Source organism: Bufo gargarizans, chromosome 11 (genome assembly GCF_014858855.1).
Source record: "Bufo gargarizans isolate SCDJY-AF-19 chromosome 11, ASM1485885v1, whole genome shotgun sequence".
Lineage (NCBI taxonomy): Eukaryota > Metazoa > Chordata > Amphibia > Anura > Bufonidae > Bufo > Bufo gargarizans.
In genome coordinates, this window is record NC_058090.1 from 86304684 (window position 1) to 86332422 (window position 27739).

The 27739-nt window shown below is 42.3% G+C and overlaps 1 protein-coding gene across 1 annotated transcript in view; it reads right to left on the reverse strand.

Annotated features, from left to right (window-relative positions):
• Nucleotides 1–2687: 2687 nt before the first annotated feature.
• The window catches only part of LOC122922031 (serine/threonine-protein kinase PAK 6-like), a 48484-nt gene continuing 23432 nt past the window's right edge, over nucleotides 2688–27739 (reverse strand). Inside the window, exons 4-9 of the mRNA XM_044272445.1 lie at nucleotides 25687–26151; nucleotides 22844–22977; nucleotides 20007–20133; nucleotides 14151–14276; nucleotides 13488–13622; nucleotides 2688–10779 (exon numbers count right to left, since the gene is read on the reverse strand). Of these exons, the coding sequence (XP_044128380.1) occupies nucleotides 10612–10779; nucleotides 13488–13622; nucleotides 14151–14276; nucleotides 20007–20133; nucleotides 22844–22977; nucleotides 25687–26151 (1155 nt within the window). The 3' untranslated portion in view covers nucleotides 2688–10611. The remainder of the gene's footprint in view (nucleotides 10780–13487; nucleotides 13623–14150; nucleotides 14277–20006; nucleotides 20134–22843; nucleotides 22978–25686; nucleotides 26152–27739) is intronic.

Sequence of the window (27739 nt, forward strand, 5' to 3'; positions counted from 1 at the left end):
AAGTACGGATGCCGTGCGATTTGCACTGCACGGTTGCTAGGAGACGATCGGGATGGAGACCCGATCATTATTATTTTCCCTTATAACATAGTTATAAGGGAATATAATAGCATTCTGAATACAGAATGCATAGTAAACCAGCGCTAGAGGGGTTAAAAAAAATTAAAAAAAATTTAACTCACCTTAGTCCACTTGATCACGAAGCCCGGCATCTCCTTGTGTCTCCTCTGCGCTGAGCGGCTGAACAGGACCTGGGGTGAGCTGCTCCATTAAATACAGGTTAAGGACCTTCGATGACGTCACTCCGGTCATCACATGGTCTTTTACCATGGTGAATCACCATGGTAAAAGATCATGTGACGTACCATGTGATGACCGGAGTGACGTCATCGAAGGTCCTTAACCTGTATTTAATGGAGCAGCTCACCCCAGGTCCTGTTCAGCCGCTCAGCGCAGAGGAGACACAAGGAGATGCCGGGCTTCGTGATCAAGTGGACTAAGGTGAGTTAAATTATTTATATTTTTTTTAACCCCTCTAGCGCTGGTTTACTATGCATTCTGTATTCAGAATGCTATTATTTTCCCTTATAACCATGTTATAAGGGAAAATAATACAATCTTCAGAACATCAATCCCAAGCCCGAACTTCTATGAAGAAGTTCGGGTTTGGGTACCAAACATGCGCGATTTTTCTCACACGAGTGCAACGCATGACAATGTTTTGCACTCGCACGGGAAAATCGCGCATACCCGGCTCTTATCCGGGAAAAAAAAAATGACGCCCGTGTGAAAGAGGCCTTAGCGGCTTTTGTGAGTTAAATGGTTTGGTGTGGACCTCGTGAACATGGTCTTGTCTGTATTTCAGTCATCTATTCAGATAAGATACTGTATTTTTCTTACTCCCATCAATAGAAAAGGCTATTCTCGCCCACAAATATAGAAAGGAATAGGACCTGCTTTATATTTTGTGAAACGGCCATACATAGTGGCAGGACCGCTGACAGGTGGGTGTTTTTGTTTTTTTCCTAACGAGGCCCAGGTTAGTTGCATTTGGGTTGTCCTGTTTCGAAACTGGACAATCCCTTCAATGAGGAAAAAAAAAATGGTATTGTGCAGAAAGAGTTTTGTTCCCAGCTGAAATTTTTCAAACATCAGTGGAATGTAGATAAATATCCTAATCTGTGAGACTTCCTGCCTGTGAGTGAAGGTCACACAGTGCAGCAGCAGTAGAAGAAGAGGAATACGTTCTGAAGACAAATGCCTTCTGGAGAATGTCTCCATCCAAGCAGAGAACTCACACAGGAAAGAAGGGAACTGGAGACGGACTCTCTGTAAACACAATCATCAGAAAGAACGCACCCTGTCAAACCATCAATGCTTTTATTAAAACAGGTTTGTAGAAAGTGCTTGGTGTTTGAACACATACATGTTACATGTGATAGCAGCAGAACAGCAGACTTTGCATTTATACTCACTGGCTCCAGGAGGAGACGACCGGATACACGTCTTACAGTGAACCCTTCAAACTAACAAAAATTGTGATCAATTTGGCACTAAAGCTCAATAAAAACGCAATTTGTGTAACCTGCCCTAATATATAAATGCAGTCACCCGTGTAGTGTCAAAAAAAAACAACTTAGTGGGTTCGGGTAAGGTTTTACATCTCACCAGGTTTTTAAATCCAGGTCTCTAGTCTCTTGCCTTTTGGGTCAACTTTCCTTGATTACAAAGTAAAATCACCATTTTCATAGTAAAAAACAATTTTTTTCAATAAATACAGCTTGAGGAAGTTAGGGTACTTTCACACTAGCTGTTATTCTTTTCCTGGCATAGAGTTCGTCACAGGGGCTCTATACCGGAAAGAACTGATCAGGCATTATCCCCATGCATTCTGAATGGAGAGTAATCCGTTCAGGATGTCTTCAGTTCAGTCTTTTTGACTGATCAGGCAAAAGATAAAACCACAGCATGCTACGGTTTTATCTCTGGCCAAAAAAACCTGAAAACTTGCCTAAATTCCGGATCTGGCATTTTTTTCCATAGGAATGTATTAGTGCCAGATCCGGCATTCAAGATACCAGAATGCCGGATTCGTCCTTCCGGTCTGCGCATGAGCAGACCGGAAAAAAAGGTGAAAAAAATGAATGCCGGATCCGTTTTTCTGGAATGACGGATCTGGCATTTTAATGCATTTTTTAGACTGATCAGGATCCTGATCAGTCTTACAAATGCCATCGGTTGGCATACGTTTTGCCGGCGACAGAACTGCTTGCCGGATCACTTGCCGCAAGTGTTAAAGTAGCCTTAATCCCCCACAAATCTTAAAGGGGTTTTCCAGTTTGCAGAACATACTGTAGCTGAAGGTACATACTGAAGGTAGCTGTAATTTTGTAATATATTTCTTTTACCTTTATTGATCCTATTTTACATTCTGGCATGACCATGTCCATGCAGCTCCTATTTCCTGTGATGTTATGTCCATGGGCAGGGCAGAGATAGGGGAGTGTCTATATAACTAGCTGGATGGGAGGAGCTATAAACTATCTGTGCATTGTTAGGGGCGGTGATAGGGGAGTGTCTATGTAACTGGTTGGATAGGAGGAGCTATAAACTATCTGGGCGTTGTTAGGGGCGGTGATAGGGGAGTGTCTATATAACTAGCTGGATGGGAGGAGCTATAAACTATCTAGGCGTTGTTAGGGGCGGTGCTGGAGGTGTGGCAGAGAAAGGAGAAGTGCATCATGGGTTTGGTTGGATACAGAAACAGGAAGTGCTACATTACAGGATGGAAACAAACCAGAGTGATTGGTGATTGGGTGAGGATAGTCCAAATTAAAAAATAAATAAAAGAGCATGGGGAAGATGTAGATGATGTAAGCAAGTACATGAGCATATCTGTTCAAAACCATAGTAATCCTGGAAAAGCCCTTTAAAAACCGTAATTGCAAGGTGAATTGTTTGGTTACGTGATATATATAGTCCTTTGTAAACACTAAACAGACATAGGACAGGCTAGTACATCTGCAACATTTGGACCTCTGGTGATTCTACTTTTGACCATAGCACCATGTAGTTCATGTATATGGAATATTGTACAGATGTACAAGTCATAAATCTTCCTTTATCAGATTATAACTAGTTGGTGCCATACTGGTGCAATGGGGATCATTTATGAAATGTGATACACCAGTATTCTAGTGTTAAAATGTTGTAAGTGCTGGCGCATGCAACTTTTTGCACAAAATGTTGAGACTCTTGGCCTCCTGCACCACCCCGCCCCACTTTTAAAAGTTGGCTGGGATTAAGGCCAAATTTGGAGATTAGATCAAGTTGTTAAGTCTCATTTATCTTCTGCGACATTCACAAAAGTCGCAAAAATCTTGCAACTCCATGCCAGGCAAGCCCCAGGCATAATAAAAATCAGATAGGCGTAAACATCATCGCACTAGTGCCAAATTCATTATTACTGTGTGCCGTTTCATAAATTAGGTGCACTGGCACAAACTAAAGAGACTTAAAAACTGACCAAAAAAGCACCAGAAACGATACTGCAGCAGATGCTTAACCGCAACAAATCTGCTCCTCTCAAGTACAAGGACTGTATAGAACCATGCAGTAAGGCTAGGGCTTCATAGCGACACCTATGAATTGAAGTACAAATCACAGGATCAACTATACCTCAATATTTCCCTGTATGGTAGCACTGAAGTTGAGGGTAGTCTATGTAATCTTGCAATTTTATCACCAGCAGCAGCCAAATTATCGTCACGCTAGACCAGTGTTTCTTAGCTTGAGTCCTCAGGGCCTGGTTTGAGAAGATCCCACATAATGAATACATGTGGTAAGTCCTGTTGCATTGACAAGAACAATATCACCAGCTCAATTTTAAGGAAATCCTGAAAACATGACCTGCTGGAGCAAAGGCAGGTTAGGAACTTACAAGTGGCCCTGGAGAAAAAAAAAAGACTAAAAGTGGCCCCATGTTCTAGGTGGGTCTATGTCTAATTGACAGAAGGTGGGGATAGAACATATAGGCAGTGCCAACACAAGTAGGCAAGGCCAGAAAATACCATAGTGCAGCACAAAACACTGTCCCAACAGCACACACTACCTCCCCAGAAGATGCCCTTCAGTGGTGGCCAGCTGCCATGTTCTGTCCTTCTATTCCCCCAGTTGTCTCTAATAAAGATATGGAGGAGGGGGATGAGGAGGTAAGACTCAGGCCACAGAACCAAGCCAGTTGAATTCAGGAAGGCACCTGTAGGGTCTATGGTAAGTTCACCCCAGTACTGAGGGCATCGTGAGGAGTGGAGTGGAGAAACACTACCCTAGACTACCACATAAACACTGATCAGCCATAACATTTACTATTTTGTTCCCTGATTTAAATTCCTTTATATACGCACTGGTATCTACATCTTGTTCTAATTTATCATTGGTTCAGATCCGTAAAAATCTCATAGATAGCTACCTAGCTTCACAGACATCACATCTATAAGGCAAATATACAGAGCTTACATTTATATCTTTTGAACCTCTTTAATTTCTGTACTTTTAGACAGAAGGAGTTTCCGTGAGAATATGAAGACACCAGCAATTCGGTATCTTGTATTCTTTGGTCCTTTTAGTTTACAAATAGTTTCCATCAGAGCACAAAAGTATAATATTCCGTACTAGTGTATAATAGGCCACCTTCACAGTGTTAATCCCTAGGTGTGTGAACTAAAAGACACCTTTACATTTTCAGTATCAAGGCCTCTTACTCTTAAAAATTACTTACAAATAAATAGTCATCCGTATAGATAATTTGGGTTGATACCTGGTTGGATTTTCAGAATTACAGCTATGAGAAGGTTCTCATTGAGTATCATAGGCCACTATAGTTTCAAAAGTTTTTAATATTAATTGGACCTCTTGAACTTCTGTACCCACAACATAGGAGGTAGTCAAAATAACATAATTGGCATTCTGGCCACCGTAGTTATAGACCATGCATTGTTTTTTAAAGATTATATATATTTTATATCAATTTTATTAGGTTTGAAGGCTTTTGTCCGATTTGTTATTTGAAATCTTATGGTTTGGCACACTTCCCAGTTTCCACTATTTTCATGTTTAAAGACAAATAGTGTTTCCTTATTGAACACGGATGATGAAGATGCTATAGCTGGATAAAAACGTATAGCCTTAAACTAGATGCTTTTTACGGCAAGATGTGCAAATGGAAGTTGCCATGAATAGGGCCATCAGCGCCCATAACGCAGCGGAAGTTCTCATTGAGAATTCACTTTCTTCCAGTTTGGTCTCCTATTCTACGTGAGGAGGTTCTGAGATTTTGCTGCAGCAGGCTGAGAACCCTGTACTGATCAAAGCCCTAAAAAGAGTTGTGCGTATGCCTTGTACAACACCATCAGATTACCGCATCTCGAGATTTTTACACCATTATTATCCAACAATACAACAGTGCGCCAGGGAGAGCTTGTCTCTCCTTGCCTCTTGTTACAATGGCACCCATCAAGTGCTGGCAGATATTAAGCAACAATTGAACAGTCAGTATCTGAAGTTGATGTGTGGAAAGCAGAAAAAATTGGTAAATTTGAGGATCTGGACAACTTTGACAAGGGCCAAATTGACAAAAGAGCAAAGCCCTACAGAATGGTAGATCTTCTCAGTATGGACTTCACCTACCAAAAGTGGTCCAAGGAAGGAAAACCACGGAGCACCCAAGGCTTATTGATGTGTGTTGGAATGAAGGTTGACCTACCTGGTCCAATCCTTCAGAGTAGCTACTGTAGCACAATATGCTAAAGGTTAATAGTGGCCATGTTAGAAAGTCCTTACCTGGGGAAGACATGGCACCAGGACGCAAAGTAGTGTTTTTTTCTAAGCAATGTTCTGCTAGAAAAACTCAGTTCCTGGTATTCATGTGCATGTTATGTACCACCTGCCTACTTAAACATGTACACCAAGTACTCTTTTTCATGGCAGCGGTACTCCCTAATACTCCCTAATAGCAGTGGCCACTAATGTGTTGGATAATGTGTTGGCCGTACTGCAAAATTTGTTCAGGAATGGTCCCTAAATTCCCTAGGTATTAATCTCATCCACCTCACATCTTACAGCACTTCAATGAATGGCTGTGCTATGTCAGATACCACAAGACACCTTCAAAAGTCATGTGGAGACCATGTTTTGAAGGGTCATAGCTGTTCTGGTGGCATGAGGCGAACCTTAACAACATTAGGCAGTTAATTTTAATGTTATGGCTGATCGATGCATATATTCATATAGACAGAAAGAGAATCATACACTGACCAGTCCTCTCTATGTTCAACTGTATATACTCTGTACATTGTATAAGTGCACAAAATAGGTGTCTCATAACAGTCTAATGTGTATGTGCACATGCTCCTTTCTTATCGTCAGTGGCGTAACCTTCCCTGGTCTTTAGAAGTATAGCAGGCCGGTCATGTTAATTCCATCCTCAAATTAGATGAGGGTTCTTTTCCTAATATTCAGTCAGTGTGAGACTATATTTCACAAGGTTTTCTTTTTTCACAAAATAAATTAACAAGTTCTGATTAGAAAAAAAATCCAGTTGTTAAAAAATATTTTTTTTATGAGGAATTAAGAATTTTTAAAAGGAGTTGTTTACCTTTGTATAGGTTTTCTACAGACCCCACAGAATGGCCAGACCCACGATGGTCATCATGCTCACCTGATCCCTGCGATGGGTTCTGGTTCCATTGGTGCCCTGCCAGATCTGCAGGTCCTGGATATCCCTATGTCAACATCTGTTTTGATGTGAGTCACGTGTCTACTGCAGCCAATGAATAGCCACCCATGCAGTACGTGACCCTGCAGAAGTCACCTGACCCAGCTTCAAATCGGATGTTGACACGGGGAGACCCGAGACTTGCAGAGCCGATGGGACAGTGAATGGATCCGGAACCCAGAGGCTGGGATCAGGCTAGTATGATTACTGCTGTGGGTCCAACCATGATGTGGGGTCTGTAGATAAGCTCTAAAGGTGAACTGCTCCTTTAAGGCAATGGCCAACTCTACGGTCCTGCCTTAACCCACAGACATTACATTTGATACAAACTGTCAAAAAGTTGGTAATAAAGGGGTTCTCTGGTTTCAAAATATGGATGACCTATCCTCAGGGCAGGTGATCAATAGAGATTAGCAAATCAGTTCTAAATTTGAAAGGTTTCAAAAAGCTCTAAATCTAATGAACCCGAATTATGCGTCATTCGATTCAGAAGAATCAATGTGAGAGGGGAAGTTAGAGAGAAAGAGACTTTTCCAGGGCAATGGGAGCACTCAAATCGGATGGTCAATTCTTCTGAATTGGAACTAAAAATGTTAAGAAATTCACTGATCATTATTCATCAACGTTAGATTGGTAGGGGTCCAGAACACTTCACCCCCTTGGATCAGCTCAGTTCCATCAGCCATCTGGCACCAGAAACAGATCAGTGGACGACGTCGGAAACAGAGGACTCTGCCCACTGTGTATTTTCTGGCGCCAACATACTGCAGCTCAGCTCCCTGTCACATAAACGAGGGAAGAGCACCACTAAGCCAGCACGGCCACTACATAGTTGGCAGAACCTTCTGCCTTCCAGCTCCATCCACTGTTTTTACCGGCGGTGGCAGCTGCCAAAAACAGCTGACCAATGGGGGCGCCATGTGTAGTGACCCCCACCAATCTGATGGCCTATTCTGATGTTACATCATCAATATATAGAAACCGCAATACCTCTTTAAGTTTTATATGTCATTAGGATGTGATTTTATGTAATATACTGGACTGGTAATAAAATAAACATAAAAAACACACTAAAAAAGTTAACTTAAAAGTAAGATTTTCAGATATAAAATCTTGTAGCTCTCTAGTATCATACAATACATTCAACTACATACATGCAACTGTATGCACATTCTGCTTGGGGAAAATTACTCTAACTAAAGGGAAGGAGGGGGGGGCGGGTTTCCAACCAACTCACCTTTAGGTTTCAGTAAGTCCCACTGAAGCTAGATATGTGCAATCTGTTCACAAAAACCACTGCTATCTCTTGGGGTCCCTGGCTTTTTTGCCTTATCAAATTGACTGGTCATAAAACGTGTTTGTCAGTAGCCCGTTAAATTAATTTTCAAGGAATATTCATTGAAGGCCTATGTTTAGAGTTGCTTATTAATGCTCAATCGTGTGGGCATGTAACCCAGCTCCATTCATGGGAATAAGCTCAGAACTGGGCACCATATTTTGTACAGCGGTGCCACGGTGTCTGCCCCTTTTGTTCTGCTGATGGGTGGGGCCCTATCCAAAGAATGGAAGCCATCTTTTAGTATCTGAAAGAATCTATATCACAGGAGAACAACATGTATCAAGGACAATTTTCTCCCAAGAGCAGAACTTCAGCTCCCATGGCCCATACCAGCTCCAGAAAAAAAATCTCCAGATCCATTCTTGCAGATGACTGACTCCTTACATCACCAATGCTCCATTGTGCTGAGAAGTGAAGTGGTTCCTCTTCAAGGGAATCTGTCACCAATATTTCACCCATATAACTAACGCTAAGGTGCTATTGTACACTCAGACATCATGTAAACCATACTTTTGGTAAAATGACATTTGTATGATATGAAAATGAGGTACAAAGTGCCCAGCAAGGCGTTTCCAATCTATCAGAGCCTAAGCCTACCTCTACCTACCTGACATCACCTAGCTCCGTGTGATGTCAGCAATGCTCTCCTCCTCTACCTGTGACATCACCAGACCTTCCAAGTGTCCCTCTTTTGGACCCAGGTCCCTCTTTGCTCTTTAAATCTCCCTCTTTTTGATCTGAAGTATAGATTTACAATATTGATCCTGAAAGTGTTTGTCTGGTTCCCATCTACATCTTAGAGCCCACCTTGTATATTATTTCGTTTTTTGAAGCAATTCAGATTTTCGAAATTTCTATATTCAGATAATTTTTGCGCTATTTTGTCAAAGAAAATTATTGAAGTGTATAGATACGTAGGGAAATGGATCTTTCACACAGTGAACCAAGATTGTCCCTCAAAAAGTTGGGAGGTATGCATCACCTCTCTGCTGTGTCCACATCCTGCGCATCACAGTACATACTGCAGGCTTCGGCCTCACTGTATGTACTTCGCATGCGCAGTGCTGCTGGCTTTATCACTACAGCACTGCCACAAGTGGAATAACAGCGGTCCCACAGTGGAGTCAGGGGCACGGGGCATGCGCAGTACATACAGGGAGGGGGATTCCCACAGTATGTACTGTGGTGTGCCCGTCAGACTACCAGTCTGCGCAGGATATGGACAAAACAGAGAGGTGATGTCACAGGCATCTCTGACGTCAAACGGAAATAGGGGCTCATCCGGGAGCGAAAGAAGAAGCGGGCTTGGACTTTTTGAAAGATTGGAAACACCCTGCTGGGCACATACAAACTTCATTTTCTTGCAATCAGAAATGCACATAAAGATACCAAAAGATAGTAAAAGTAAACGATATTCGGGTGCAGAGCACCTTAGCATTAGTTATATAGGTGAAGCATTGATGACAGATTCCCTATAAGCAATGTCATCGTAAAAGTTTTTGTAATAGTTCTGTAGCCACAGTGATATAAAAGCAAGTCAAATCTAATTTAAACACATTACTAAGTAAAACTGCGCGGAGCCACGTGGGTGTTCTGTAATCTAGGACACCACTAAACACCTCTAACTCTAACCCCCGACACATTTATAGAGACACTAATAAAAAACCAAACACATACGCACTGTGAACAGCTGCACAACATGAGCGGACGTTATGTCAGAAACCTGCAAAGTTTCACAAATTTAGATTCTACTGTAAAAGGATCTCACGTCACAACGTGGTGTTACGCAATTGTTTTGTGCGCGCCAAATCACACAAAACCACACCCATGTCATGTACGTCGTCAACTATTCTTTTGTGTCTTGTCTGCAATATTTCTAAACTAAAACCTGTGACTTTCTCTTTTAAAATGTCCCTTTAAGGAGCGCAGTCCGATGAGACTGCATTATCAACCCTTGCAAGACCAAAAAGTGGCTTAAAACACTCTGCAAACAATGTTGGAATGATTGTCCTTGTGCTGTTCTCAGCTCCCCCTGCTGGTAATCTGAGGAAGTGTCGCGAGTGCTACTACAGCCAGATCTTAGGGGGAAAAAAGACGATAAGGTGCTTCTGTCGTGGTCCAGTGTTACGAATTTCTTTTCCAGTGTAAAAAATAAATTATTTACCACTCTCCTGCTGGCACCGCCAGCATCCGGTTTACTGCACTTTCCCAGCAGTGAAATGGTTAATAACTACTGTAAACGATCACATTTGATCCAATTCCCGTAGGGAGGCCAGTGAAGCAATGCAGTCTGGGTAGTTTAAGTAGTTCATTTGTAAGATCTTTTATAAATTATACCTACAGAGGGAGGTGACGTGGCTCCCTTCGGGGTGCAGGGTCAGATTTATATGTTGCATTGTATATTTGTGACTCTTCTGGGAGCAAATAGGCAAGATGGGCGAGATAAATGATTAGGTCTCCAAGATCCCATACATCTAGTACTTATGTTTTCCCAGAATCAGCAGGTAGAGTTCCTCTTGTGATATTGCTGGATCAGCGGAACCAAACATTCTGGAAGGCCAGCCTGGAGCAGGAAAAAGTGGTCCAGGAGCTCCTGGGCTGTGGCTCTCTCTGCCGCTTCCCGTGTCAACATTCGGTCCAAGAAATCCCGTAGAATTGGAGATGCCTAGGAGAAAGGTGAAAGCCATTAGATGATGTACTGTTATAGCTCATTCAAATATTGACCAAGTGAATAAGTGCTCCGATTCTAAATAAAGTAAATTTTACCTCTTTGGCCATTTCCTTCTGCCTCCTTAAACTAAACATGGACAAAACCAAATGTATTATATATTTTACCCATTCCATTTATCCCTTCTACACTTTCCCTTAGGACTCCGCAAAATTATGGAACTGATGCAGACCCATTCATTTCACCATGTGCTGTCCGCATCCTTACTTCTGTTCCACGGCCCTGCAAAAAAGATAGAACATGTCCTATTCTTGTCCGCAATTGCGGAAAAGAATAGGCATTTCTATCATAGGGCTGGTCGTTCCGTAAACTGCAATTTGCAGACCGCAAAACGTACTGTATATGGTCGTCTTAATGAGCTCTTAGTCTCACAAGATCGCTGCCATATTACAACCTTCCATTGTGCGCTGTCCTTCAGGCACACATCAAAGCCTTAAGCTTGAGTAGAGAGGTGGTAAAATCTTGTACATGTTCTCATCATACCCCACCTAAATTGCTGCAACAACTACCCATGGTCCTTCCTTTTAACATTTTTGCAGCCCTTGCTCAGCTATTTTCAGCAGTCCCATGGAGAGTAACTAGATCAGCAGAGCACATATTCGACTTATTCTTCATTCTCATGATCATTGGGGGTTCCAGTGGTTGGACCACCACTAGATACTTGTCCCCTATCCTGTCCTGTGGATAGGGTATACGTTTCTGTTGTGGGGAAAGCCCTTTTAAAGGAGGGGAACCCATTATATGGGACCTCCAACAAGTTGTGCAATTCTTCGTTTAACCTCTGGTGGTGCTGCATGTGAATTGACCACTTCCTGTCAGGTCCCCCCAGGAGACTTCAGCTATGGTTGCACTCATTTAAAAGCAGATTTCCCAAAGTAGACATGCTTGCCTACATTCAATTTGCCAGACCTTTTGTGCAGTGTTCACACACACACATGCTGCTAACAGCAGGCATTTTGACAGGAGTTGGTCATTTACACAGAAAAATGCCAAAGCTTGAATATTGTCTTTTGTAGATGGAGGGCGCTTAGGCAGGACACTGGCTCTCCTTACAGAGACCAGCCCTGAGTGGAGACTTACTGGAAGTGCTCCATGATATGGAGACTAATTGGTAATGCTCCATGGGAATACCATATGTCAAGAGGTATCTCCTGGGGAGCACTTCCAGCAAGTCTCCACTCGGGTCTGGTCTCTTTAAGGAGAGCCAGTACCCTCTGCCTAAGCTGCATCCAGGGCATCACACTCAGGAGAGCCAGTATCCTGCTCCGTACTGATGTGGGGCAAGTACTCCGGCTACGGATGGATATCTGGCCTGGTTATTTTCTGTTGTCATGTCCCAAGGCTTGTTGGAAAGTCGGATTGTGACTCATTCCACATGGCATAGGCGCAGTACAGAAGCTCGCTGGCCGATGGATTCAGTAGTGCACCTGAGCTGAACACAGCGCAGTACTGAATCCGTTGGCAAACAAGCTTCTGTACTGTGCCGATCAGCGAAGTGAACATGTAGGCACAAGACTTTGGGAGGTTTCGGGGCCGAGTGTGATTACGTCTCCACTGCCTGACCTTGGCATTCAAAGTAGCAGGAGCATGGCCTAGAAGAAAGTGAGCAGCGCCTCTGGGTGCAACGGCAGCACCCTCATTGCACTATTGGGCCGCAATTTCTCCAAATTGCGGTCACATTTTGAGACAGGACCAACAGCATTAAATTCAGCTGACAAGCGCACATCGCTCATTTCAGCTGGTTATATGGAAGGGTATGTGGTGACAGATTCCATTTAACTCTGATCCTGGCAGTTTAACCCGTTAGATGCTGCAGTCAATGCTGACAACAGCATCTAAATGGATAGAGCTTTTAGACAGGGCTAAATAGGCATTGTCAGTTTTACAGTAACTGACATAATACACTGTGATACAGGAGTATTACATTGTATTATATGAGCGATCAGAAGATTGCAGGTTAAAGTCCGCTACTGAGACATAGAAAACATATTAATGAAGATTTAAAAAAAGGGTTTAAAAAAAAAGGAAAAAAACTAAATATATAACAAAAATTTTAATATTAATAATTAGTATCACCATGTCCATTATGATCATATTTTTAACCTTTATGATAAACTAAAAAACACCAGTATTGCAGTTTTTTGTTCATTTCACCTTACACAAAAAGCAATAAAAAGCTATCAAAAAGTCACATGTACTCTAAAAGGTACCAATTAAAAACTATGAAATAATTTGCGTGTTTTTTTAACCATGTCCCCACAAAAACATTTATAAAATCACATAGTACATTTATTACATTTGCTGTACCACAAAACTTTTAAAAATGCAGCTTGTCCCGCTAAAAACAAGCCCTCAAAAATAAAAAAAGTTAGAGCTTTTGAAAAGCAGAGATGAAAGAATAAAATTCGTTCTTATGTACCAAGCTAGGCCACTGCCTTAAGAGGGTAAAGGGTTAATAACAAGGATTGGTTTCCTTTGTATTTAATGGCCAAAGTTGCAGACCACAACTTCCTCTGTCATCATGGTTGGCAGATCACTATGAGCAATATGCTTTATTTCACAAACCTGAAATCCAGGAAATTATTCATGGTGAACACCTCTAAGGTATATTTGAAAAAGACGTTTAAATTGTGCTTGTCACTCACTTTGTGAGAGTTCCTCAGTTTTGGAGGAGGGCTGTCTCGCAACCTTTTCATGGCCTGCACAGGAGAGTCACTGAAGTAAGGAGGTTCACCATCCACCATTTCAATCACCATGATCCCCAAAGACCAGATATCCACCTATAGAATAATGAAGAATGACGACACAAAGTGACTACAAGTAATTGGTTTAGTGATGATTAGGAATCTACAGAGACTAGTGATTAAATGTAATGTCCTAGATAAACCTCCTGGGTTTCTCCTAGGATCTGAGTCCCAGGACAGATGAAGCAACCATAGACTAATGGCGCAGTTAATGGTCTTTAACAAGAGAAAATACCCCATGATACAAGGACCATGGAGGATAGGTCTCAACAGATAAAGCACATCATGAAGATGGAATAGTTACCATAAGGAAACAATATGGAATAAAGAATGTTTTTGTATTTTTTTTTATACTTTAGGACTAGTCTAACGGTTGTGGTTTTTAATTTTTTGCCTCAATATAATACAATTCCTTAACCGCTGTAGGATAATTTTGTATTAAATCGTAATTATTCTAATGAGAGGTAAGACATGGACAGGCCGAGTCCACCACCAATTTGGCTCCTACAGCCGGATGAATGGTTGAATTTTTTTTCCTTTTTAGCTAGATTATTACAGGTTTACCTCAGTGCCATATGCCGACCTCATAATGACCTCTGGTGCCATCCAGTATGGAGTACCCACTAAGGATTTCCTCTTTGGAACGTCTTTGCTAATTTGAGCACAAAACCCAAAGTCGGAAAGCTTGACCTGCAAAATAAAAAAGCCACACATTTATGCTCTGATAAAGGAACACCGTGCCCCAATGGTCACTTATCGAATTTCAGAATGCAAATGTTGTATATAAATAGAGTATACTCTAGCTGAATCCTACACGGCCCTGAATGTTGTAGGCTTTATGCCTAGGAGAGGCAATTATGATAGGTCCCACCTGTAGAAGCCACGACAAGTTGGTAGATGGGCTCAACACAATTTTGATCAAAAATTTGCACAAAGAGCTTAACATTTTCACATATAGTAAGAATAGCAGTAAGGAAATTCAGAATATTCCATGTTTCCAGTGTTTGCACGTGCCTTAAAGAGACTCCATTATTTAAATAAAAGTTCTTCTACACTAGTATTTTATTGACTGCACACATTAGGGTTATGAGGCATTCATCACTAAAACAAGACGGCGGATGATTAAGCATATGCATTGTCTTCTTGTCCACTGTTACCTCTGCAGGCTCTGTGGTGCAGAGATTGAGAAATCTAAGGACCATGCCTCCTTTTCCAAAACACACCTGTAGCACAAGCACAGCCTTCTTGGGAACATACATTTTTGGATTCTGATGCTTGACTAAACCAGTGCCATAGAGTTGCAGAATGCCTCCATATCAACCAGATGGAAGACAAGTAAGTCCATCAGTCCATCGAAGGCTTGAGCACCAAGTTCTTCCCAACATCTCATCATCCTTCTTGCCACCTCCCACTTCTGAACCAGATAAAATAGAGCAGCACTCACCCATATTCTTAAAAGGTCTCCCCTCAACCAGTACCCGTGTTGGATTGGCTGACAGTACTGTAGAAGGGTAATACCTCTCTGCATTTTGGATATTTGATAGAAGACAGTGGCAGAAAATGAGCTACTTTCACATCTGCGTTTTTAATTCTGGCTTTGAGATCCAGCAGTTCTCAAAGAAACTTTTTGCTAAGCTAAAATTCTAATTTATTGAGATGTACCTGTATAGGTTCCCATTATACTGGCACATGTCACAATAGATCCATTTTGCCTCCATTTGGTGGCATCCACCAGGGTTCCAATACAGAGACATCCAGTAAAAAATATTTGCCGTGGGTATTTTTACAAAGAGCACAGATGACATGCCTTTAAATGACTGCACCAACATGGACTCTGCAGGTGCAGCATGTACAGAGCCTCTTCTTTCCACTCCTAGTCTCATATAGTGATGTCAAGGACACTTTGGGGGGGAAATTATTTGAGATTGGTGTTTGTTACGTTAGTCTTACAGTAAGGGATGCACCAAAATTAATAAAAGACTCATGCCTCTTAATACTTTTGGTGGATCTTTGGGAGGTCCGTGCACCAGAAAATGAAATATACGCCAGCAAAGAGCAGGTGTAATGTGCACACTTATTGATAAATGTGTCAGGCCATGGAGGCCCCGTCTATATCCTGCCTACTTTTTAGAAAAGTGACAAACATGGAAGAAAAGGGAAAAAGTCAAACATTTTGGCTCAAAACAGACTTGCACCATAATGAATGGCTTTCCTACGCCAGAAAATTCCCCTCCTACATTACGATGACCTCACCTGTGTGACCTAACTCTGTAATCGAGACTGGTAAATGTTTCAGGACATAGAGGTACCACTCACTGTCATCTGAGCAACATACATATGTGTTAATACAGTTGAGCAAGGCCAAACGGTAGCAGTTTACTGGGCAATTCTTAGTCATTGGTGGAGATAAGGTGGGCCACCTGCCAGTAAATGGGTGAATGTGGAACAGTGGTGCCAAATGTCATCTCAGTGTGCAAAGTTTGTCTGCGCTTGACAATGATCTTCTAGAATTACCACTATGTACAGAGCTACATAGATACTGCAACCTTGCTGCATATCTCATACACCCTGTGGAGTCTCAGTTGACCACCTTGAATAATTATCCATGCAGTATTGCCCTCATTATAAATTTAGAATTCAAGGCTGTCTATACAATAATGTCAGTTTGTGTTGTTCCTTTAACCTGATAACAACCACATAGGTGGTCTTAGGCTAGGTCTACACGACGACATTTGTCGCGCGACATTTTGTTGCACCAATGTCGCGCGACAATTTTTATAATGGCAGTCTATGGTGTCGCACTGCAACATGCGACATGCTGCGACTGCGACGCGACAGTCGCAGAAAATCCATTCTTCTGCGACTGTCGCGTCGCAGTCGCAACATGTCGCATGTTGCAGTGCGACACCATAGACTGCCATTATAAAAATTGTCGCGCGACATTAGTGCAACAAAATGTTGCGCGACAACTGTTGCGCCCTATCTGTCGCGCGACTTTTTGTCGCGCGACAAATGTCGTCGTGTAGACCTAGCCTTAGGCTTTGAACCTGCACCATTGTAAGTCCACAGTGTGGGTTTAAAGACCCTGCAATCAAGCAGAAGTAGGTTTGGTCTCCTCAGCTATCAGAGATAGACAGTGGGGGATGCTGAAGCTTCTTTATTGCATCTTGGATAGCTATGTCTATTGGACCAATGTGATCACAGGGTGTCTCCTGGCATAGCCTGGGTTTTAGACCAAGATCAGCTCTGTCATTGAACTACATACAAATATACCAATTCAGCTTTTTATACTAATTCAGCTTTTTAGATTACTGCATATAAAACATGGCAGATAAAAAAAACACACCCACAACGATCAGCTGATGTCCAGGCAGTATATCCTTATTGTGCACAATTATTCAATATTATTTTATTAATAATCAGAGAATGGGCACACAAATATATTTACAGATAGCAGTTAAGTCAATTAATCAAGTAAAAATAGTAGTTGGACAAGCCTCAAAGTGACTTGGTTCACAGATCAGTATCACAACCCAAAGCTCATTTCACTTCCAGGCTTTATCTGGGGGTCCATTCACACAACCTGGCTGTGGACCTTGCGGATCCACAACAAACACGGGTACTGGCTGTGTGCGTTATGCATTTTGCTGTAAGCCCTATATAGAAATACCTATTCTTGTCTGCGATTGCAGTCAAGAATAGGACATGCTCTATCTTTTTTGCGGGGCCGCGGAACTACTGATGCGGGCAGCACAATGGAGATGGAGATCCAGGCAACACTCAGTGAACGGTCCTTTTATTAAACCCAATGGAGTTTCAGCAGACCTGAGAAAGGCAAACACTGAGCTGAACCGTTCCATCGGATTTAATAAAGGACCTGCCTGGATCTCCATTTTTGTGATTTTCCCAGTATACAACATCAATAACAGTGGGACGGCAATCATGTGACCAAGTAAACCCAGAATAAGGGCAGTAATCACATGATTCACATAGTGACATGACATCAGTACGCGGCGCATGTGCTGTAGTTTGCACATGAGGGAAAGCAGGCGTATGCGCAAATGCAGTTATTACTACTTGTGTGTGGTTAAAGCACTTTATTATATTGAATAATTATGCACTACATGACTATACTACCTGGACATCACTACATTAGTGTGGGTGCATGCCCTTATCTGCCATATGTTTTGTAATGTTTTATATGAATATATATATACACACAGTTACAGTGGATATAAAAAGTCTACACACCCTGTTAAAATGTCAGGTTTCTGTGATGTAAAATAATGAGACAAAGATAAATCATTTCAGAACTTTTTCCACCTTTAATGTGACCTATAAACTGTACAACTCAATTGAAAAACAAACTGAAATCTTTTAGGTAGAGGGAAGAAAAAATGTAAAATAAAATAAAATGGCTGCATAAGTGTGCACACCCTTAAACTAATACTTTGTTGATGCACCTTTTGCTTTTATTACAGCACTCAGTCTTTTTGGGTATGAGTCTATCAGCATGGCACATTTTGACTTAGCAGGATTTGCCCACTCTTCTTTGAAAAAACACTCCAAATCTGTCAGATTGCGAGGGCATCTCCTGGGCACAGCCCTCTTCAGATAACCCCACAGATTTTGAAATCGGATTCAGGTCTGGGCTCTGGCTGGGCCATTCCAAAACTTTAATCTTCTTCTGGTAAAGCCATTCCTTTGTTGATTTGGATATATGCTTTGGGTCGTTGTCAAGCTGAAAGATGGAGTTCCTCTTCATGTTCAGCTTTCTAGCAGAAGCCTGATGGTTTTGTGCCAATATTGACTGGTATTTGGAACTGGTCATAATTCCCTCTAGCTTAACTAAGGCCCCAGTTCCAGCTGAAGAAAAACAGCCCCTTGGCATGATGCTTCACTGTGGGGATGGGGTTCTTTTGGTGATGTGCAGTAATGTTTTTGCGCCAAACATATCTTTTGGAATTATGGCCAAAAAGTTCAACCTTGGTTTCATTAGACTAGGCATCCTCAAACTGCAGCCCTCCAGCTGTTGTAAAACTACAACTCCCACAATGCCCTGCTGTAGGCTGATACCTGTAGGCTGTTTGGGCATGCTGGGAGTTGTAGTTTTGCAACAGCTGGAGGGCCGCAGTTTGAGGATGCCTGCATTAGACCATAACACCTTTTCCCACATGCTTTTGGGAGACTTCAGATGTGTTGTTTTCCAATGTAGCCTGGCTTGGATGTTTTTCTTCGTAAGAAAAGGCTTTCGTTTTGCCACTCTACCCCATAGCCCAGACATATGAAGAATACGGGAGATTGTTGTCACATGTACCACACAGCCAGTACTTGCCAGATATTCCTGCAGCTCCTTTAATGTTGCTGTAGGCCTCTTGGTCGCCTCCCAGACCAGTTTTCTTCTCGTCTTTTCATACATTTTGGAGGAACGTCCAGTTCTTGGTGATGTCTGTCACAACTGTTGTGCCATATTCCCTCCACTTGATGATGACTGTCTTCACTGTGTTTCATGATATATCTAATGCCTTGGAAATTCTTTTGTACCATTCTCCTGACTGATACCTTTTAACAATGAGATCCCTCTGATGCTTTGGAAGCTCTCTGTGGACCATGGCTTTTGCTGTGGGATGCGACTAAGGAAATTTCAGGAAAGACCAACTAGAGCAGCTGAACTTTATTTAGGGTTAATCAGATGCACTTTACATGATGGCCGGTGTATGCTGACTCCTATTTAACATGATTCTGAATGTGATTGCTTAACTCTGAACACAGCTACACCCCCAGTTATTAGACGGTGTGCACACTTATGCAACCACATTATTTTAGTTTTTTTTGTTTTCTTCCCTCCACCTAAAAGATTTCAGTTTGTTTAACAATTGAGTTGTACAGTTTATAGGTCACATTAAAAGGTGGAAAAAATTCTGAAATTATTTATCTTTGTCTCATTTTTTTACATCACAGAAACCTGACATTTTAACAGGGGTGTGTAGACTTTTTATATCCACTGTATATATTTACACACACATAGATAAAAAAAAGCAAATATATGGCAGCACTAGAATCAGTAGATAAAATAAGAAGAGTAGGTCCACGCCTGAAGGGGATTGCCCAGTATACAAAACAGCAAAAATAAAAATGCAAGAATTTATTTACCTACTGTATGTGCATACGCGACGTTTCAGCTCAACCGTAGAGCCTTTCTCAACTGCTTGACAAAAAGGCTCTAAGGTTGAGCCGAAACATCACGTATCCACATACAGTAGGTGAATAAATTCCTTGGGTGCTGCCTTTTTGCTGTTTTTAGATAGATAAATATATTAGAGATGAATCGGCACATTCGTATATTTGCATCGTGGTCATTGGCGGCAGCTATCAAAGAAGAAACGTTAAATCTACAGATTACAGTGGCTACAGACTCACCCGACCATCTAGAGTGAGAAGGATGGAGTCGCTCTTGATGTCTCTGTGGATCACGCCCTGCGAGTGTAAGTACACTAGCGCTTGCAGCACAGACTTGCACACGGTAGCGATTTGCTCCTCATTCAGTCTGAAACAAGGATTGAATCTTGTGAAGATTATAGGTGGTTAACAAGGTAGGACTGCGTGTTACCGAGTTGTATATGAGAAGACATAGGATATGCCATACATATCTGGGATGGGAATACCCCTTTAATACTATACTAAGAGCTCCCCCCCCCCCCTCCTTCAGAAAATGCACCGTGCCTCAAATTCAGATACAGAAGGAAGATGCTAAAATGTATTAGGTGCCGAGTACAGGGGCAAGTAGACGTTGCCTACAAGACCCATTTTACTAAATATTTAAGAGGACTTGTAACCTATCCTGACATGTATATTTTAGCAACTACTTGTATTCACCAGTGTAATAACAATTCTTATGACTTGTTTATGTACCATTCCTTTATTATTCCTGAATGAATTGCCAGTTTCAGTGAAGGTCCAGATGGGGGTGTCCCTGCACAGACTGACACTGGCAGCGCTGATAGAATTGAGTCGGACTGTGCAGGGACACAAACTGGTAACATCCATCTGAACCTTCAGTGCAAACTGCTATTAATGTGTTCATAACTTCTAGCAGGAATAAGAAACGAATGGCACAACGGAGTCCTGAGTACAGATGCTCCAGAATTGGTATTACATGGGGAATGGAAGTAGTCAGTAAATGTTAGTAGAGGTCCTCTTTAAGTAGTGTCTTGCTATGCTTTGCTGAAGCAGCATTATTCATGCAACTCCAGTTCCACAAGCCACTCATGGGGTGAGGTGCTCAAAGAGCACGAAAGCAGTAAGACTCCTGTGATCAGCTTCTGGGAGATGGAGCAGTAATGCTCCAAAAAATTGTCCAAACCAGCCAAAAGCCTAGTTTGGTAAAGCAGCTCAAAATAATTAATTAACTCTAACCCCAAAGGTAACCTTGGCAGCAGAAGGGTCACTCCGAAGGCGGTGGAGTGGATTTGCTTTGGTTAAATTCCCTTCCTGCACCCTGACGTACATGTTAGTCTTGGGCGCCATGCTGTACTCATAGCTCATGCTGATGGCACAGGCTCAGAAGCTGTGCCTGATTGATCACCGAGGGAGCATGGGATCAGAGGAACCTTTGATCCTGACTGTTTAACTCTTTAGAAGCAACCACATCATCCAAGCTGTTTGAAAGAGGTCAGCTCATCAGCACTTGCAGGCATCTGAGGACCTAACAAAGGCCCCTCAGGTCTGACGTAAGCATCTGCCTATTAGACCCTGCCAGGGACATGACCTAATGGCTATTCTGTTACTGTAACACAGACAGGCAGCAATGTACTGTCCCTGGATGTGGGAAGAAAAATAAAAGGGATTGTCTGGCCTTGGATGCAGAAACCCCTAAGGTCCTCCTCCATCCCCTTGTCCATGGTCCAGCCACTGCTCCATTCCCAGCCACTTCTCAGGACGAGGAAGTAGCTTAGACCGGTGATCGCTGTGGACAATCACAAGCCTCAGCAGTCACGGTGGCTTGGACGGTACATCACAACAGTGACATAGTGGTCAAGCTGCTGTGACTTTTGAGGTCTGTGTTTGGCTGCAGTGGTCAGGGGATCATGCCGTTTCCTGGTCCGTGCGGGGACAGAACCAGCCGGGAATGAAGCAGCGGCAGGGACCGCAGACAGGTGAGCTGTTTTTATGTTTAGAGGCACAGGAGAGGATCCCAAGCATTGTTGGCTCCAATGCCGGACAACCCATTTAAGTTGGATAAATATTGATAAAAAATTAAAATAAAAAACTCTTCCCAAAGAAAACAAATTGTAGGAAAAAATATTAATCTCATTTCCAATAAAAAAAATATATATTTAAAAATATTTCCCTTATAAAAACATGTTTGGTATCGTCACAATTGTACTGCCCCACAGAAAGTTGTTATTTTTATATCATGGTAAACAGTGAAAAAGAAAGCAGGAAAAAAAATGATTTATTCATTCCCCTTTCCCGCCAAAAAAATATGGCTCTGTGGGTCTCACAGTAGAGAACATACCTCGAATGGTGGCAATGAAAAAGCAGGGGCCACGTAAACACCACCCCTTTGTAGAAGAACCAGCGCCATGCCATGCAGAGCAACCTAGTGGTTTCCACAAGGGCATTGGGACTTCACACTCTTGGTCCACCTACCACAAATCAGTTCCATTTGAGCAGTGGATTCCATGTTATTCATGGATCGTGGACATGTCCCCCTTTTTATTTTTTTTTACAACCACCACTGGAGGTCTTTTGCTTTGCTCTTTATTACATAAGTGTCTCCTCAAGAACCTAGAACTAGGGATGAGCAAGCTTGTGTTTTAAGTTCTGCATACAAGGTTAGGGTTTGGGTTATCTAAGAATCCCGTTATGGATTCCGCTACCACGGCCCATGGTCTGAGGTAGTGGAATCCATAACGGGATTCTTAGATAACCCAAACCCGAACCTTGTACGCAGAACTTGAACCACAAGTTCGCTCAACACTACCTAGAACCTGAAGCTTTCCATGTATAGATGATACCAAGATGAAACTAGTATTTGTGGCTATTTGATTGGATGTCTTGGGTGCTGGGATCTTCTTGAATGAAGGGCTGGCAGAGAATCGGGTTTAATCTGCACCTTTGTCATCAACCTTGTATAAACAGATCCCTTTATAATCCAGTATCCATCTGATAATCATACACAAATTATGGAGTTACATGTTTTAACACTGAGTCACTGAGTACTTGGAGATTATCTGATATTAATTGGCGCATACCTGGTTTGTGATACAATATCAGTCAGGGCACCTCCTTGTACATACTCCATCATTACCCACAGTTCTTCTCCCACCAGATAGCTCTTGTACATCTCCACAACGTTTGCATGATGATAATCCCTCATGATAACAACCTACATAGCACACAAAGAACGGGCTTGTGTCAACAGAAACATAAAGGAAAAAGGCAAATGCACTGACTGATGGTATACTGCTCTGAAAAGCTATACAAGTCAGTCAAACCATGACCGCATAGTACAATGGAGGAGGAGAAACGAGACAATCTATGAGTAATACACTGGAATGGAACAGTGTAAACTGTTATATCTAAAGGGTGAGTAATACTTTTTCTTCATTTCATACAGTTTCCTTTCCCTTAACATTTTTTAAATCATTTTGGACAATTACTTTAAAAGGGGAGCTTTCCCTTCTCCTGTCTGGGTTAGTAACTACTTCCATTCTCCATGTAAAATATTGTGTGAAAAGAGCCTTATGGATATCAGGGATTTTGAAAAAGATTTTTAGTTATTTAAATTAAAAAAAATGTCCTAAAACCCAACAGTTTTCGCACTGGCTAATTGGTCTAAAAAACATCAAGACTTCCTATATAAAAAGCAGCCACTATGGCCATAGACACAATAGACTGGTGGAGACCTCATTGACTTCTGAGGGAGAGTTTTCTAGGCATGCTCTGTGACCTGTGCAGAAGTCAGGCAGGAGTAGATAAGCTGTGATATCACCTATTGTGAATGATGGATCCTGTGTTATCTGTACAAAGGTGATAACTGTCATTGTAATCCTGCTGGTGATAATGTGATGTGAAAAGTGACCTCTACAGAACATCAAGTCTTGACATATTAGGCCTAGTGGCCCAATGCGAAAACGGCGCAATGAGAGAAAAACAAAATCGCCAAAAATTAGACATTCCCTTTAAAACACTAGTTTCCAGCAAGATGCAGACACAATGGTATACTTTATAAGGGAGGATGAGCAGGGGCAAAATACCTATAGATGCCTACTGACACATCTATCATCCATGGGAGAGGGGTCTCAGTATTCTAAATAAGGCTTCCATATCATGCCATTCACACGGTTACATGTGGTGCTCCATGCTAGCAACAGCATATTGGTCATGCCCATTGTATTTAGATCAGGCAGGCTGCCAAGCACCATTTATGTACACCCTGTCACGAACTATGGATCCGACCGCTCCGGATCCCACAGCTGTGACGTAGTGGTCTGTGACGGAGTCTGCGCACACACAGAGACCTCACGTGACCGGGGTATTACCACTCGGCTAACACCCCCCACTACACTTCGGTAACTGCCACCACGTGGGTTCCCGGTCCACGAGCCGACTATCCAGGTCATTCACTATCACACAGATCAGTGGATGAACCGGATATCACTTACTGACCAACCGCAGTCAATCACCCCCAGCTACAATTCCTAAATGCAATTTAACTAACTACCTGGTAACGTCTCTTCAAAGGCAAGGTACGTTGTTCAGCAGCTTAGAATATGGAAGACTTGGCCACTTAGATTTTATAATCTTTAATAAGCGGTAAAAAGCAGTGCAGACAAGTCTAATGAAAATGACTATAAATCTACAGAATAATAACAATATAAATAATCACGACAGCTCAAATGAAAGGGAAAAAGATGAAAGAATACTTAGTTTCTCTGGAGGGTTTCAGATGGTCGTTCATATGTCCTTTTTGAATCCTTGCAAACCCCTTTTCAGTATGTATCAGGGGAGACCCTCAAAGTTCTTCTGATACAGGGATATGCCGTCAATGTCCAATTAAGTGTCTGGTGATGTTCCATGGGTCTCTCTCCTCTGTCCTTGTGCATGGATTTTTATGAACTCTGCCATGGGCAGGAGACTTACTCCTGTCAGCCAATGGCAGCAGAGCGACTGTCAATCCTAGGGATTGCCCCCAAGTGTTTTATGACCCCATCAAAGTTCAGTTCCTACAATGAGGATTATACTTAAGCCCGTATCTCCTTGATACATCGGCATATTGTTATACAGAATACATATTTGCGATCCTTATTTATTTACCTACAGAATGAGACCACACACGGTAATGCTGGGACCTGTAGTTCTTCTACCACCCATAGGTCAGCTAAGGAATCACATCCTCTAGTCATGTTTGATACCCAATTAACCACAATACTCTGTAGAGCCTGGATCTGGTGTCAGAAAGGGCATAAGTTGATTCATAAATGAAATATGAAAGTGGACTGGTTTTATGCCCAGAGCTAATTAAGGGCTATTAGCTCTCCTCAAACCAGACCTGGAAATTAATGACGTCACGCTCCAGCCAGGCTTGACAGCGAGCTGGGCCTGGTATAGCTTTTATGACCTTTTATTGCTGGCCTTACAGAGTAGTGGTAATAAAAGTGTCCATCTATATCATAGGTAACCCAGGCTTCAAGAAGATGAGAGTTCACTGGTTTTTTACATAGGCCAGAAGCATATAAGATGGCTACCCAGAGGAATTATGTATGTATGCCGGCACACACCCCACTAAGTACTGACACCCCATTTTCCCGTAATATTCCTAAAAAAAGAGCGCATCCTGCAAAAATGATAACTATCATTGATATTTTGGGCAAAATACACACGCTCACAACCCCTTTAAGAGGTCTCATTATCTTTCAGTTCCCTACACTAGAGATAGTGTAGGAACTTGCAAGAGATGGATGACCCATGGACATGGATTGGGAGCTTCTTAAGGTTGACCAAAATATAAACTAATACCTCATATTCAACATTTTTGCATCTCTTCATATTGACAAACCTTTGACGTTGGATTTTATGGATGTGCAGTACTCACCTCATTGAACAGAAGTTCTCTCCTCTGTTGCTTTCTTAGGTCCATCATTTTTACTGCCACCTGGCGCCCACTCTGCTTTTCTCGAGCAATGCAAACAACTCCAGTTGATCCTTCCCCAATCTTCACATAATCCTCTAAAAGCAGACGTGGGTCTCCCTTATCTACCACCATTCGAAGTGCTGTCTTGAACTGTTCATGAGTTACCACCGCCGTGTCCTGATTACTCAGTGGAATTTTATTAAATGAGTCCTGAGATAAATGAAGGTTGGTGGAGCTGGTTTGAATGGGGCGGCTACGTGGTGAACCTGCAGGAGAAGGTCTGCATGGCCGGAGAGGAGATACTTGCTCTGATGGTATTCCTGAAACTACCCTTGTGAAATCTGGAGATAAATGGTCAGGTGGAAGAGAAACAGCTTTGGTCAAAACTCCTCTTGCAGTTAATGCAGGGCGTTGATATTCCTCGGTCTGCGAAAAGAACAGAGAAACATTCCAGTAAATTACTATCATGAAAAATTTTACCTACAATTAGGTCCCTCTGGCAACAGACCCACAGTTGACCCCTTGAGTATTTTTTCCTTAGATTGACAAGAATAGAGCATGTTTACCCAAGAAATAATAGAGCCCCCTCCCCAAATCTAGTGAACCCAGGGATTTATTTATTTGGCAACCTTGCTGTATTCTCCATGTTAACTTGTATTTTCTGGAATGAATGGACTGATGTGTTGGGTTCCATGACCATGCTGGAAGTCTGTGGGTGCTTCAAGTGGCCATTCAAGTAAACAGGATTGGTCAGTTTTGTTCTTTTACTTCAAGCAATACTCTTCTCTTATTTACCTTATTTCAAAGCTCACTTGAAGATGTATAAACTGCTAGTGGTTCTTGGTCAATAATCACACAACCAAGGTGGAGCACCTTTTATTTTTGGTTCTGCTGTAGGGTATATGGTGAGGCATGGTCATATTAATACATGGTGACATCTTCCCTTGCTGCAATACAGGCTGCTGCTCTGGCATGGTAACATTCATACAGAGTTTGCAGGAGGGCTCATGTGTGGAGACACAAAGAACCAACATCAGGTGTCATGGTGTGGGGTACCATTAACTACTATGCCTGTTCCAGTCTGGTATTTGCAAGGGGGGTGACATTGACCAGCCTTTTGTATGTCTAGGACATTGCGGAACCAATCCTACTGCCTTTTTTGACTCACGATTAGTAGTGTCCCAATATGATAACGTCCACCCAAACACTGCCTGCGCTATACAATTTGCTGTATAGGGCATCCAGCAGCTCTGCAGGACACCTCAAATAATAATAAAAACAGCCTCAAAAAGTATGTTGCCTAATAGCGTTGCAGGTCCCAGTGGTGAAGTGGGTGCAGTTCTCACAGGTAAATGCGTTTCTTTTTGTTGGACCGCGCTGCCTCAGGATTAGCAGAAATTCCACATTCAAAACCAGTCAAATAATCGCGGACATGGGAAAGCAAACAGGCCAATCGAAGCCTTTCCTCCTATGCCTTCCAGGCTTCTATGGAACACCAAGGATGCAGCCAATAGTGAAATACCATCACATGAATTGGAGTAAAACAGGGTTTTTTATACTCACAATACACAGGTAAAAACGAGCAGTGTACAAAGGATCAATCACCCTGGAAGGGAGAGGAGGAAAGGCTTCGACTGGCCTGTTTGCTTTCCCATGTCCGCGATTATTTGACTGGTTTCGAATGTGGAATTTCTGCTAATCCTGAGGCAGCGCGGTCCAACAAAAAGAAACTGCAGGACACCTTGACTACCAGATCTTTTCCCCCTTGAGAATGTCTGGGACTGGAAGCGGAGACAGATCTCTCATGCACAGCAGCCAACAAACATCTTGGTTGAACTACAGGTTCGAAGTTGAAAGAGCTTGGCATGACATACCACAGGAGGACACCCAGCATCTGTATGACCATTACCATGCCAGAGTAGCCTGTATCACAGCACGTGGAGAGGACATCCATTATTAATATAACCCTGCCTCAACATCTAACCTGCTGAAGTTGTGTGATCAAGCACCACAA